This window comes from Copadichromis virginalis, linkage group LG13 (assembly GCF_057382275.1).
Source record: "Copadichromis virginalis isolate Kocher_CV1m ecotype Utaka linkage group LG13, C_Virginalis_male_GT1.1, whole genome shotgun sequence".
NCBI lineage: Eukaryota > Metazoa > Chordata > Actinopteri > Cichliformes > Cichlidae > Copadichromis > Copadichromis virginalis.
The window spans coordinates 28408668-28423714 of NC_140630.1; the positions used below are offsets into that span (position 1 = coordinate 28408668).

Sequence of the window (15047 nt, forward strand, 5' to 3'; positions counted from 1 at the left end):
ACGTCATATTTAATAAAATAAATAAATAGATAAATATTTTAGTCGAATTACAAGTTGTATTTTTTAATAAAAAAATAATACTAATAATTTATTCGATGTCATTTACTAAAGTAGCCTTTGTCGGAATCGGTATCAAAATTGATACTTTTGTGCAAAAGTGAAAGAAGAAAAAAACATTTATAAATAACGGAAAAATATCAAGAAAAATAAATTTAATCTTCATAAAAACTAATTTTGCGAGCGAAGGGTGGAACTTATTATTATTATTATTATTACTTTTATTATTATATTTATTATTACAATCGTTTCACTGAAATTACCCAAAGAAGTCTTCGTCCGGTTTCCGTTTCTACTTTAACCTCCTCCCGTACTCTGCGCTAACAGGTTTTAATGTAAGTGAGTGAGTGTTGCAGTACGTGGAAACAATGATTTCCACAGCGCAGGACGCATCATTAACAGCACCACCAAATATCTTAATGGAGTGGGGCTGTTGGTGCATTCAAGGTTCCTCTGACACGATGGTTTCCACAATAATAAATCCTTAATTCAGCTTTACACTATGTTAAGCAACGTTTAGCTTCTGCACACACAAAAACAAACAAAAAACCCTCAGGCCTCGTCTCTCTAATGTAAAACCAGAAAATACTGTTTTTTTAAAAAGCGCCTTTTTAAAAAAACAAAACAACAAAAAACCAAAAAACGATCATTTCTATGCCAGCAGTATTAAAGTGTTATCATTATTAATGAAACAATATGCTACGCTGCCAGACTTTTCTGTTGCCGACTTGCTCTGAAATGTATCACCAACATGCATCTCCATCTATCAAAAACAAATCCACTCAGTCCTAATAGGCACCGTTGATATGCATCTTTACTGGAGTGGGGGGAACAGTCTTATTTCCGACAGCACGTCAAGGCAGCATCCGTCCAGCAGCGGGGTTTATGTCTCCTCCAATCAGGGCGCCGTCTCACTCAGCCTTGTCCAATGGGAATAACGCTCGTGCAGGTGGCTGCGCTGTTATCAGCGACTCCCGCTTCACTCCCAGCATAGAGCGAGTGAATTTATGAAAAGGCGAGCCGAGCCTTTTAATGGTTCCCATCAAAACCATCATCAGATCGTCCGATTTCCGCGAGGATTCCTGAGGCGGACGCATGCAGCCTCCTCCCAGCTGACAGACTCCGAGCAAAATAAACACGCGGAGAGGCGTTTTGGAGTTTTTGCCGAGCTCTTCACTCCCGAGAGAGAACTTCGCTTTCGTTCAAGTTTTTTCTAACATTTCAAGAGTCTTCCTCCGGGCCCAGGATACTTTGGAAAAGGCGGCAGAAGTGGCCAGGCTCCTGAATCCCAGCAGTCCGCTGTGCGCCTGCATTTACTCGCCTTTACTACTCCCGCTAGTTTCCTTCCAGTTTCTGTCCCAGCGAGTTTGGCGGTTCATGTTCACAGATGTTAGCGGTCGGGCAGATGGAGGCTAACCGGCAGAGTGCTTTCGTACTGGGCAGCACCCCGCTGGCGGCGTTGCACAACATGACCGAGATGAAGACGTCCCTGTTCCCGTACGCGCTGCAGCAGAGCCCGGCGGGCTTCAAGGCGCCCCCGCTGTCCAACCTCAACTCTCAGTTCTCCGGGGGGACCCCGCACGGAATAAGCGACATCCTGGGGAGACCAATTACCACCGCCGGGCAGCTGTTGTCCGGATTTCCGCGGATAAACGGCCTGGCAACTACCGCGGCCGCAGCAGCGGCGGGGATGTACTTCAGCCCGGCGGTGTCGCGGTATCCGAAGCCACTGGCCGAGCTACCGGGGCGGGCACCCATCTTCTGGCCCGGGGTGATGCAAGGCTCTCCGTGGAGGGACCCTCGGGTTCCTTGTCCTAGTAAGTCCCGTCTGAGCGTGCCTCTGGGCTGCCTTTTTTATACATATAATGAATAGTTTACATTTGGGAGAAGCCGACATTCCCCTGTGATGTTTTCTTTGGAATTCAGAGGTTATTTTGGTTAATAAGAGGCCCGTTTGGGAGAAAACAACCCCAACTTACAAGAAGTACACCTGCCCTGCGTTTCACACAATCACGACAACAAATGTAACACAGGTTTGCACGTTATGAATGCTGTGCCACAGGGTCAGTGTTGTTATACAGCCACGTCAGAGTACCAGAAAAGACACTGAGACTTCCACACAGGGCGCTGAATGAACATAACAGTGGCATTAAAACTGTAATCACGAAGAGTTGGGTCTGACACATCCAGGAGCATCACACTTACTGATCCAATCTTTGTTTGTTTTACTATCCAACTATAAATTTAATATATCTTAATATAACCACACATTTTGCATCTCTCCTCAGCTCAGGCTAACATGATGGTGGACAAGGACGGGAAGAAGAAACACTCCAGGCCGACGTTTTCAGGACAGCAAATCTTTGCACTGGAAAAAACTTTCGAGCAGACAAAATACCTGGCCGGCCCGGAGAGAGCCCGGCTGGCCTACTCTTTAGGAATGACCGAGAGTCAAGTCAAGGTAAAGACCGCTAAACCGTGCCTGCTCAGGGCTGAGAAGCATGTGGGGAATAAAATAAATAAATAAATTGAGGCTGATCTGCGCTTTGATTTCTTTAATTGGGGAAGATTCGGCTACAAGGCCGGAAAGTGTAGGGTTATTTCCACATGCTACAGCTTCATTTAAAAAAAATAAAATAAAATAAATTGATGATGATTATAATAATAATAATAATAATAATAATAATAATAATAATAATAATGGGAAATGTTTTATCCCCAGACTTTTGAAACTGACTGTGCTACAGTAACATTATTTTTATTATTATGAAAAGCAGAAGAAGCTTATTTTTATCTACATTTTAATCGGTTACTGTTTTTGTTTTATTATTTTTGATTGGACACAAATAAATTAATGGATTAAAAAGTAATTAAAAATAATTGTAGAAGCAGCTTCTTCTTCGTCTTCTTTTATTATTGTTATTATTATTATTTATTATTAATGGGGGTTTTTATTGCTTGTTTGTTTCACTTGTGGATAAATAACTGTTTGGACCTCCTGATTTCCTGCTTCTGTTACTGGTGCTGGACCTGTTGAGCATCTGTGTGTCTTTATTTTTTTATTTTATTTTTTATTTTTTCTTCCCTCTCTTCTCATCAGGTTTGGTTTCAGAACAGAAGAACCAAATGGCGGAAGAGGCACGCAGCGGAAATGGCCTCTGCTAAGAAGAAGCACGACTCCGAGACGGAGAAAATGAAGGAGAGCTCTGACAACGAGGAGGACGACGAGTACAACAAACCCCTGGACCCAAATTCAGACGACGAAAAAATCACGAGACTCTTGAAAAAGCACAAGGCTACCAACCTGGCGCTGATCAGCCCCTGCAGTAACAGCTCGGACACCTTGTGATCCCCACAGCCTGGGAGGGACCCAGAAAAGGGGTCCCCACGAAGACTTGTCGCACTCTTTCCGAGCCCATCTCCACCTGACATTTCCAACATGCCTCTTAAGGGATCACCTTTATTCCCCCACCCCCCCACACACCCTCAAGCAGAGATAGAAAAATGCGTAAAACTCCCAAGCCTGCGTCCAGACGCACGGGAAAAACCGAAAAGGTGGCCAAGCGGAGACGCACATGGTTGCATCCAAACTCACCCAGACGCTGCTGTATGCGGAGCTATAACTGTGTTTCCTCCTGGACTTGAGAAAGACTGATGAGGACATGTTTATGCAGCTGAAAGGACACTGATGCTGGGAACGGAAACTGTCCTGGAGACGCAAATGAGTTTTTACGCATACAGGCAGAGTTTTAACAGGTGTAAATGTAAAGAAAATATTCTTTAAAAAAACAACCCTACTTTGGATCAGTGCTGAGCTCAAAACGTTTACACTTTAAGTCATTGCACTTGTTGCATTATTTTTACAGCTTGTCACGTTACGTCACGGTTTCAGCTCCTAATGTGACCTCTAAATGTTTTAATACATTTCGGTATTCATACGTTCATCTGAAGAGATTGCACACTTTTTAAAAATTTTGTTTTTTATTTTACACGTATTAACAGATTTTTTTTGTTTGTTTTGTTTTTGTTTATTTTAGTAGCCCTCACTGATCCAGATCCCGGGCGCATGTTTTAAATGGCAGGTGCAAACGGGGCCTGTGACGCTTCTAAAGCTCAGTTTAACCAGGGTATCCACTGTCCTAAAAGGCAACAGACTAAACTGTTTGAAGGGGGCAGGTTTGAGACGAGTGACTGATTTTTGTGCTGTAGCCTGCAGATGAACATGTATGTGAGATTGTGTATATATATTTTTTACTGAGTAAGTTATGATTTGAGCAGCGGAAACGTGGCAGCATTGGGCTCATCACTCCCTCCGATACCGCTTTTTATTTTTTTTCTTCCTGCTGAGTAAAGTCACGTTTTATTGAACTCTACATTTCATTACAGAAACACTATTGTATAAAATGCTAAATGCTGTAAATAATGACTGTAAACAAACAAACCAAGAAAAACCACACAGCTTGTTTTTTAACATCACTTTTATTTAGTTTGACAGAGTTTCTGTTTTACCTCATCACGCAGCCGAGCAGAGAACCGGAGCATCGTTTTAAGTTGGATCTAAAGAGTATTATCGCTTCCGGAAGGTTATAGGAAGAAAAAGAAAAAAGTAAACCCCCTTTGTATTATGAATAAATTATTTAACAAGCTTTTTTTTTCTTTTTGTTTTCTTTTGGGTTTTGATTTAATGTATGGGCTTAATATAAATTAAAGAGAAATTCATGACTATCGATAAGTGAATTTCCTTATTGGCAGCAATGACACCGAAAGCGGGTTAACTGATGTTGTTGTTATTATTAAGTTTATATATTTTATACAAGAGTGGCGCGTAAGGGAAAAACGAGTCTTTTAAAATATTTAATTTTTTTTTCTTCAAAAAGTGCAATTTATGTGGGATCATCATTTATTTACTTAAAAACAATTCCCTCCATAAATTATGAAGCGTTATTATAATTATTATGATTATTACAAAAAGGTAAAACATCGATTTCTAACACATATAAATGACCAACAATAAATCATCTCTTTCAATGCTGGAGGTTTTATTTTCCATCTTATAAATGGAGATTAATTAACTCTTTGTTCAATCTTTACGTTGCTCTTGGAGAGAAAGTGATCCTTAGCCTTTATTATTATTACTTTATCTCAGAAAAAGCTTAATTGCGGTTTTATACTGTTTGGTGTTCAGAGTTCTTGTATTTAATACTTGAGACTTGAAGTGCTCCCCCTCTGTCTGAAATGCGGAACTACACCCGAGGTAGTTCTATGTAGGCAAATCAATGGGAGAGTTCAGCCAATCACAAATGAGCGCTCATTAAACTCAAATCCCACCTTGGACTTTTTGATAATCCGTGCATGAAGTGAACAGCTGCCATCATAAAAGACGGATTTATCCTTCTTTAAACTGAGGCCGCGGGAACAGGCTGATATTAAAAAGACCCCAAACGTTTCAAGCTTAATTATGTATTTCAATATATTTCTATATATTTGTTAAATAATAATAAAATGTAACATTTTTCTCATTTTTATACTCGGAATTGTTTAACGTGGACATTTAAATGTGTTTTAGGCCTCAGTTAAAGGCAGCGAGGACTCATACACGTGGGTCAAATTGCATTGCGTATTTCACTTGACGCAATTTTTTTTTCTTTATCTGAAAAGTTGCGTACAAAATGTATTGTTGGGCACTAGTGCGCAAAAAGTGAGACCAAATCAATAACACTGCACACGAGGTGGAAGCCCGTATTCGAATAGTTAATGTGGAGCTCTCTCTGTGTTATTAAAAAATAAGTTGTCTACCAGGAAGTAAAAACGAGAAAGAATGAGGACAGAATAGGCATTGAGCTCTAATGGGTTTTATTGCTTTTGAGAACTGCATCACCTACAGTAGAGGCCAGGCCGTCCTGAAAGGGGGCTGGAATAAAATCTCTATCTGCTTTTATAGGATGGAGTGAAGGGAAAAAATAATAACTGCAGCTTATAATCCTACAGTATACTCACAACGAGCAGCTGGAACAAAAACAAGCAGGGTTTCATTTACTTTTTTTGTTTAGTTTTTTTTTTTTAACTTTTATAAACATTCTGTCTTATGGACCAAATCACAAAAGATGACATAAATTCTGCAGCAGGCACAAAAACAGTTCCACTTGGTGTTTGATTTAGATGGAGAAAAAATAATAATAATAAGGGAGGATCAATCTGATGGCTTCACTGAGTCTGAAACCTGTAGTGTAGTACATGAAATCGATGATGATAAAAAAAAAAAGAAGTCTCCCATCACCTCTAATGCTCCAATTATTTGCAAAGGAGGCTGCTGAAGGCTACATACTGAACAATTACAATTACAAGACTCCCTGCTCTGCCGCACGCCCCTCCCCTGCTTTTAGAGTTTCTCTCATTTATCTTAAGTATTTCTGACACACTTCATTCCTGTTTAGGATACTTGGCACCATAATGCAGTAACAAAAATAGACAAAAAACAAAAAAAGACAGTTTACATTTTAAGGACACCCAAACCTACCTAAAATATCACATTCAGAACCATAATATTATAGAAATAAGTTAGAGTAAGAATAAGAATGACATAATGTGAGAGTGCTATATATGAAACATTATCTTTTTAAATATATATGTATGTGTATATGTATATATACATATATATATATACACACACCTGCATGGTCTATGGCACTGCTTAAAACATTCTTGGATAGGCAATAAATCACTCCTCTCTTGTTGTACGGACTTATTCAAAGGTCAGCGTGGCTGTGGGAACACCGACACGGCCGCGCTGTGTCTGCGCACGCACTCCAGCATAAACATTTTGGTAAGAATTATAAATTATCTCTTTAAAAAGTACAGTATATAAAACAAGACTCAACTGATGTGTCAGGCATGGCTGTGTGTTGTGCACACAACGACAAGAACAACTCAAAAAACCAAAATGAAACAAAAGAGAAAAAAAAAACAATATATATATGTATTTATATAGAAACTGTTGAAATAAACTTAGAAGTTCTATCTATTCCAACAAAGGGACCGCAAAGTTTGGTCAGAGAAGAGAACGGCACTAAAACCATCAACGAGTCTATGTTATACTGTCCGATGTACAAATAAACCTAACAATATAGATACACAACTTTTTTTTGCATTGCACTTTTCTTTTTTGTTTTTTAAAACACCTTACATACTGTATGGAAAGTAGCTTCTATACATAGAGGCATACCTAAAAATGCCAAGTACGGTGTCTAAAAGGATGTAGTAGGACTGTGTTCAATTAGAGTTTTGGCAATGAGGCTGTGGCATGGAAGAGAGTTGTCCGTCCGTCCGTCTGGTTGTCCTTTTCTCTGGGGAATGGGGGAGGGTTGCATGGCAACGATGAGGTCAGCGATGTGTATCTCGTCTGGAAGCCGGGCCCTCGGGTGGCTCGTCCAGATCTCGGCGAGTGTTTCGTGGGAAGAAACCGGGTCGGGGTTTTCGTATGGATGAGGCGTCTGGATTACTGCAACTGGTCAGCACTGCTGAAACAAAGTCTGTCTAGGTTCTTCAGTGTATGCTTGTGCAAAGTGTGTGTGTGGGTGTGTTTTTGTGCGTGTGTGTGCGTGTGTGTGCGTGTGTGTGCGCTGTGTGTGCGGTGTCCTGTTTGTTTCTCGGGTGTTCTCACAGAGGCGCTTCACGGAATATGTTCTCCCCCCTTTGGCAACACTTCCCTGCGGAGGAATAAAAGAAGGGGAGAGGGACGGGGTGGGAAAAAGTTTTACTCCTCCAACACCCAAAGTGATTTTTTAATCAAACAAATCTGATGATTCTTAAAAAGGTCAAACATGAGCTGCAGCACGAGATTTTCTTAAAAAAGAGAAGCATTTTAAGCAATCTCGCGTGACTGTGATTTCTGCACCGATGCTGTTTTATTTCACAATAAAACTCCTCAAGCAGGCACGCCTGCCACTTGTGCAAAGTCATGAAAAAAACAGTCAAGCAAATCAAAGTGAACAATAGCAACAATGGGAAGAATTGTGATAAAGAAAAAGAATGATATTTACCACGACATCACTGCACCACACAACACTTGTGCTTATTTGCATTAGGTTTACCTGCCCCCGCTGTTATTCGGAAGGACAGGAAGACAGGCTGGTGAGGGGGGGACAGAGACAAACCACGGTAAGAAAACTCCATACTTCTCTGGAAGAAGCACACCACACACACACACCCCACCCTCCTCCTCCACCCCACGAAACGACCAACCCACCCCTGTGAGCACCTCTGACATGCAGGTTAAACTCACATACCAGTCCGGGAGCATTTTGGGGCCTGTGTGCTAACTACACTGGACATTTTTTAAACATAGGCAGCTGTGACTTTAGCGGCGTTGTGTGGTTTGGAGGTAAGGGACGGTGGAGTGTCTGCCGCTGTGCTCAGGTCACCTCGCACACACACAACAGCGTCCGTGTCACACCGCGTAGTGATGAAAGACCTGGTTTAAGGCGCCTCTCTTTCAGTGGAAGACCTGCTGTCTGACACTACACAGACTTCAGCCCTACAGCTGACCTTATGGGAAAAATCTTTTCCACTTTCCTACTTTCTGCAGAATTTTCCTGACAAATACAGTAATAGCTTAATAAAGTTAACAGTAGGAGAAAATTCAGGATCATTATTAGAGTTTGTTTTATTGTTCTAGTGAAATTCATGCCAGTTTTATACTTAAACTCTGCAGACTTCAGTAATAATAAGATAAGCTGTTAACTGTACAGGTTATATAAATGAACTAGGGATTGGTGATTGGGTTTCTAACACATGTAATCAAATAAAGACAAATGCAGAGATTCTATTAGACGTGACGTCAGAAAAAAGCCTCTGCAGACTGATCAGCTTCACACTTGGAGCATATTTCACTGTGACAACCCGAAGAACTCAACAAACTTCAACCGAATGCTTTTATTTATTTAAGGTGATGAACCCTAAAGTTAAAGGTTTTCAGAATGATAATAATAACAGTATGTGATGCATGCTTTGCTCACTTAGGCTTCATTTACCTCTCGCACTGGATTAATTTAACTGAACTTAAATAAGTACACAATTATGACTTAACTTTCTTTCTTTCTTCCTTTTTAAAAATTAAACAAAAGCATTGTAACTCTATCATTCTCTTCTTTAAAGCATGAATTGAAAAGAAAGCTATTACTTATATATAAACAGGATTTTATCAACTAAATAGTTCAAGTTAATCAGTCACATTAACCCCAAAAAGGAAGAAAACTTCAAAATGAAAGTATTGAAGTAAAATATTTGTACAAACTGAAGTAGAATATTTTTAACACACTGGTTTTACACTGCAGACACACAGGTCACAGCTTCTCCAGAGCAGCATATTCAACACATCACAGAACAATCGCACACAGTGAGTGAGGTTGTGTTACCTTGTGGTCCCCCATGCAGACATTGGGCCCAATGTTATCATAGACTATAGACTTCTCTTCATTTTCAGGCTGCAGAGACACAAAATCAAACGTGGTGCGATCTAAATGTTGGGGTCGCACTTACACAGGACAATCACTACATGTTAGTGTCGTGGTATTGAATGAACTGGAGCAGCTTCATTAAACACAATTAGGAGGATCATGTAGCTGGTTTCAAAATAAAAGTCAGCTGGAAAAGTGAAATAGGCAACGTCTGGACAAAACAGTTTCAACAGTAAATTTCAACTGAGGAGCTTCTCTCCTACACATTAGGAAACCAGAACTAAGCTTACACCCGCCATCTAAGTTCCACGTGTGCTGGAAAAAAGGACAAAGAAAAACCTCCCTTAGAAGATGCGTGACTACAGTCCTCGGTTTCTGAAGTGCAGACAGATAAAGGAAGATTCCTCCTTCATCAGTTATTAGAAATTTGTAAAAGTTTATCAGGTCCTACAGGGGCTGTTTTACGCAATCGACACGTGATTAAAAATGTTGTGTTTGTTTAGGTGCCAGAAAAATCTTAATAATATCAGCACTGCTGTTGTTCACTAACAGAGAGACACTTAGTCATTCAGCTTGAGAAATGCTGATATTAGGGAGTGATGTGATGTTAAAAAGCCCACATTAGAATATGAATAATGCAGAGTCTGTTGGAAAAGGGACGCAATTCTGCTGTGATCCGATCAGTCGCTTTGGAGCTGGTTTTGGTTGCATGGAGGTAAATGGATCTGTTTTTGTTTTTTTAATTTACCAGCATTGGGTGGACAGAATAGAAAGCCTTGGCTAATTAAGATATGCTGCCTCCTCCAGAACCCCCAAAATATTAGAGGTGGCCCCCAGAAGGCGAGTAGGCAGGCTACCCAATGAGTTCTCCAATTGAATGGGACGTAATGAAGATAAATTTTAAATAAATGCTCGATATAACTACTAAGTAAATTAGGGGATGTTAAATAGTTTATGCTTAGTTCAGGCACAGCTATTAGTAAAATTAAGCTAATTTACAGGCACAAAAATGAATCACAGCAGGCAAAGAAAACGAAGAAAAAAACCTAATTGTAGCCCGACGTCCTTTTTCGACGTCGGACTTCTTCCTTCTGATTATAGTTACCCCGATTCTCAGAGAGCAGCGGCACTGAGCTGTGGCTGAACGCACCTCGAGCTTTGAGTTTTAACTTTAAGCTCGCGTGAAGAAAAATGAAAAGCAGGAGCAATTTACAAAGTGGACATTTGCCTCACGGCCTAATACACTCTCAGTGTAATCTAAGTGCTTATCTGAGAGAACCGTGTTTCAATATCACTGCCTGCACACAAAGAAGCCACTCGCACATAAATCCGCAGACTGGAGTATAAATCACACTTGTCTGGTTGAACTAAAGACTTTTTAAACAGCCACCAGCCCCCACTTACACACACACAGAGGTTGGTGTGTGCCACCGGTTGTGATGTGGAGAGCGGCACTGACACTTTAGAAGAAAGAGACAGAGAGCCGGAGAATGAACCATAAAGCCAAATCCAAATTAACTTCAGACCAATCCTGCAGCGGAGCCGGGTCAGCACGCCGTGTGCCTACACCTCACTACCTTTCCTAGCGGGCCACGCGCTGCCTCCTCTCTATTTGTCTGGCAGCCGGCTCCTGTGCCGCTGCCTCCTGCAGCCTGAGACACATTCATCAAACACACACTTGATAATTTACAAAGGCAGCATAAAATTGTGGATTTTCGGGCTGCATAATCTTTAGACAGATAAACAAATTACCCGGGGCCCTCCGGCAGAGAGGGAGCGCTCGTTCGGCTAAACATTCATTACCGCCGCTCCCGGAGCCGGTGCTGTGCCGCACAGCCAGCGGGCAACCTTTGGCGTGTTAGGGCTCGGCAAGCAGAAAATAACATGATGGCAAGTTAACCGACCGTGCCATGATAGATGACGCCGCACGCCGGGCTGTTTACGGGCCCATGTCTCAACAATCTGTAATGCTCGGAGCCAGAGAGTGTGCGCTCAGTGAATCATCAGCCAATCTGTGAACACACTAACTGTTCCACTCTGTCCCTGCATTACAAACAATTAACCGGTGCTTGAGGGGAAGAAAAGCAAACAGCGAACCAGCTGTTTGTGCGCGTGGATCCCCTCTTATATAATTCTGACACTTTAAGTGGGTAAAAACAAACCGCATGCTACCATATTTTAAGCCTCTGCAGTCTCTGTAATTTACAATCTATGGTAACACAGCGATGGGAGCGGGGTCCTTGTGATGCTTCAGTCAGTAAAGAATAAAGCTCAGGAAGGAATTTTCTCATTTGTTGTGGACAAAAGAAGAAAAGAAGCCAAACTTCCTGAGTAACCCCCCCACTGTGGACTGGTACTGTACAATACACTGCTGCATCTCTTTCACACACATTAACAGATGAAAGCCCATGTGTTCCAGCGCTCAAAAGGGTCAGGCCTCTAAAGACAAAGCTGGGTTTTATTGGCTGAGATTCCAGAGGTGGCAGATTGGCTGGCGTTAATAATGGGATGGATCTGAAGCCGAACAGGGACTGGCAGGCTTCAGCTCTGCGAGTAAAAAGACAGATCTGCCGCTCAATGAGGAAGACGGGACCCACTGGAACTCCAGTGTTTGGATATATATACTGTCTGGGTGGACCCATGGCTTATCATTGCTAATTAATATTTACAGACACCTCATCCTTCCATCTGTGAAGTGCCAAAGGAGAGGAGGGGCATGCAGATCAAGGATGATGGAGTTGTAGGAGCAGAGTGAGGCATTAATAAAGACACTTGCTCTTTAGCTGAGGGGAGAGTGGTGAGGTTTGAGTAGAAATAGAGGCTCACCTTTAGCAACATGTCTCTGGCAGAGGGAGACATCAGGATTCGGTCACACCAGGCGGGGCATCTGGTATTCATGTACTGCTTCCCCTGACTGCTGTCTTCACTGTACGGATAACTGAAGAAACACACAAGCAGAATGATCTGTAAAAACGGCAAACATTCATTTATGCATATTTATAAGGTGTTTTTGATAACTGTGCCACTTTGGCATTCAAGCAACACATGCATATATTGTTTAGCATTAATGGTGCCTTGTTATGTGCACTTATGCTTGCTTCCCCTCATCACAGATGCTTCTAAACCTCACAGGTTGGATGGTCCCTCTCATCTGTAACCCGAGGTTAAATCATGCATTAGAAATGCAGTATTTTGATTGGTCTGACCACACTTTGGATGTCGTTTATATATTTTTTTACATCTTAAAGATAAAATGTCTCTAGACTGCTTTTTAAAAAAAATAGCATAACATGTATAAATTCATTGTTTTTTAAGCTTTTCTCATCTCCTGTTTTTTCTCATCTCCTATTAAAATGCATTAGTGGCATCAAATTAATAACAATAACACTTCTCCATCAAGACATGATGCGTTGCAACATTAGTTAAAACCAGGGAACATGAATGATTTGCCATCGTATTTTGCATTTGACTATATTTTATACAGGGTAACTGTGTCGTATTTTATTTTATAGAAAAGTGTTGCACAAAAAAAGCCAATAAGGAAAGCAATAAATATGATTCGTGTGAATCAACAGGGCTTGGAGGAGTAATAAATATGAGATGTTATCTCACAGACAGAGATCAAAATGTTTTCCCAAGAAAACAGGAGGTCCATTAGTATGACCAATCATCTGAGTAATCTCTTGAATCAACACACATGGATGGCTCAATCAAAGCAATCTTTCTCTGCCAACTGTAGGGCTCGTGTTTGTGTGTGTGTTTGAGCGAGAGAGAGGGGGAAATGAAAAGAAAGAATGAGCGTGGGGGAGATTCAGTTGCCCATATGTATAGCTACATCCCTACACGGTCATCAAAAACAGATTAGGTGCTGCAGCAAATGGCTAAGAGAGATTGTATCTTGGAACAGCAGGGAACAATCGCATGATTTAAGTGGCGGCAGGGCTCCGAATGGGTGGGGAGCCATTGAGCTGATACAGATTTACATTGTTGAGAATTCAATTTGCCCCTTCGGCTCATCAAACTGCTTCAGATTTACACACCACCAATCCAATTTGTTTGTCGGCGCTCATCAGGATGTAGCGCCGGGTGTACATACTGTAATACCAATCCAATTTGCTCCTTCAGTGCTATACGTGCTAACTGCATAATAGAAAATAGCCCTTCTCTGAGGATGGTGATACCCTAATGATAAAATAAACACACAGACACATACACACCAGGCTTTCCATTCATCACACTTGCCAAGCTCTGATAGCTTAATTGGACTTTGTGCTGAGGCAGAAAACGTACCTGGTTGTGGTTTCTTTCAATGTTTGGTCATTCAAATCATCACGTGGGTTCATGCTGCTGCAGTTACAGCTGTTACCACCACTGACAGAGCTGCTAGCGTTACACCAGTTCCAATATAAATAATTTCGTTTCGACTTCACCTGATCCAAGCAGTGCATTTTGGATGGGACTAGTGTTTTTGTTTCACTGCTATGAAAAAAGTAAATAAATAAAATATAATAATGCTGCCTGATTTTAAAGTTGCATTTGTCAAGCTGTGGTAAAACTGTCAAGAGCGCAACACAAACCAGAAATGGAGACCATCTGCCTTCAAAGTAAAAGCTGCACCTTTTTAATTAGTTACATTTTCACTTTTAATATATAAGCTTCAAGTTTGTGTTGGACTTTTTAAAGTTTCATTAGTACTCAGTGGTTACTCAGCAACTATTTGCAGACATGTGGGCATCTTGCATGCAAACCACTGAAATCTGCTAGCGATCAAAGCAATCACAAGAAGGCTTTTGGTACAGCGCTCTCTTTGCAGCCGTTCTCACTCATCAACACCCAGTAACCTCCTGCAACCCCTTGCCAACCGGCTGGGGGATACACTCTAGTGACCGGAGGTTGGCAGTAGGTCGCCAACAAGTCTCTGTATGTGACCGAGGCCTAATGAAAAAGAAACTCGAAGGGGCAAAGTAAATGAGAGCGAGTGAACACGAATCAGATAGCTCATTAATTTAAGCTACACAGGTATTGCAATGTATTGTAAAAACATTGCAATGTAGTGCAAAGTACTGGATAACTGCTGCATTGAGATACCTCTATTATCATGGACATCATGTTGCAACACTGTTGTATTATTGGTTATTCATTAACACCCTTCCACCCATTGGGAAAAAATAGAATTCATCCAGGAAACTCCAGGAATATCATAACAAAATGCGCAGTTTTAGAAAGGAGAAATAAAAACAGTGACTATGGTGTTACACAGAAGTGTGCAAAAGGGACTGATCAGGACCTTAATGTCTGTACGAAACTTAGTAAACATGCATTTTCACAATTTATGTCTGCATCAAAAGTGTGGCCCAACCGACCACTACTACCATCCTGAAAGGTGCTGTTGCAGACCATTACATTTTAAATAACAATGACACGTGACAGAAATTCTTCAAACATAAAAAACTGGATCATAATATTAGTCATGATATGAGGATGAAGAAAGCTTGAAAACATATTGTGCTGATATAAACAGTGAAATTATCCAAA

The 15047-nt window shown here is 41.1% G+C and overlaps 2 protein-coding genes across 5 annotated transcripts in view; one reads left to right on the plus strand and one right to left on the minus strand.

Annotated features, from left to right (window-relative positions):
- Positions 1 to 1057: 1057 nt before the first annotated feature.
- nkx6-2 (NK6 homeobox 2) lies at positions 1058 to 5013 on the plus strand. Its single transcript, XM_085478376.1, has 3 exons — positions 1058 to 1874; positions 2346 to 2518; positions 3158 to 5013. The coding sequence occupies exons 1-3, from the start codon at positions 1445 to 1447 to the stop codon at positions 3404 to 3406; spliced, it is 852 nt and encodes a 283-aa protein (XP_085334502.1). The 5' UTR covers positions 1058 to 1444; the 3' UTR covers positions 3407 to 5013.
- An 880-nt stretch (positions 5014 to 5893) lies between these two features.
- The window catches only part of inpp5a (inositol polyphosphate-5-phosphatase A), a 157970-nt gene continuing 148816 nt past the window's right edge, over positions 5894 to 15047 (minus strand). For 2 of the 4 annotated variants that reach the window (XM_085478373.1, XM_085478372.1), the window contains 2 exons: positions 12339 to 12450; positions 5894 to 7763 (listed from right to left, as the gene is read on the minus strand). In XM_085478373.1, coding sequence (XP_085334499.1) covers positions 7566 to 7763; positions 12339 to 12450 — 310 coding nt within the window. In that variant the 3' untranslated portion in view covers positions 5894 to 7565. Of the gene's footprint in view, positions 7764 to 8096; positions 8185 to 9470; positions 9540 to 12338; positions 12451 to 15047 lie in introns of all 4 variants that reach the window. The other 2 variants (XM_085478374.1, XM_085478375.1) reach the window with 2 other exon arrangements.

Excerpts from the sequence above, each read along its gene's own strand:
- nkx6-2 (XM_085478376.1), top strand. The coding sequence starts at position 1,445 with ATGTTAGCGGTCGGGCAGATGGAGGCTAACCGGCAGAGTGCTTTCGTA. Across the intron at positions 1,875-2,345 it reads CCCTCGGGTTCCTTGTCCTA|CTCAGGCTAACATGATGGTG; the intron begins GTAAGTCCCGTC and ends ATCTCTCCTCAG. Across the intron at positions 2,519-3,157 it reads TGACCGAGAGTCAAGTCAAG|GTTTGGTTTCAGAACAGAAG; the intron begins GTAAAGACCGCT and ends TCTTCTCATCAG.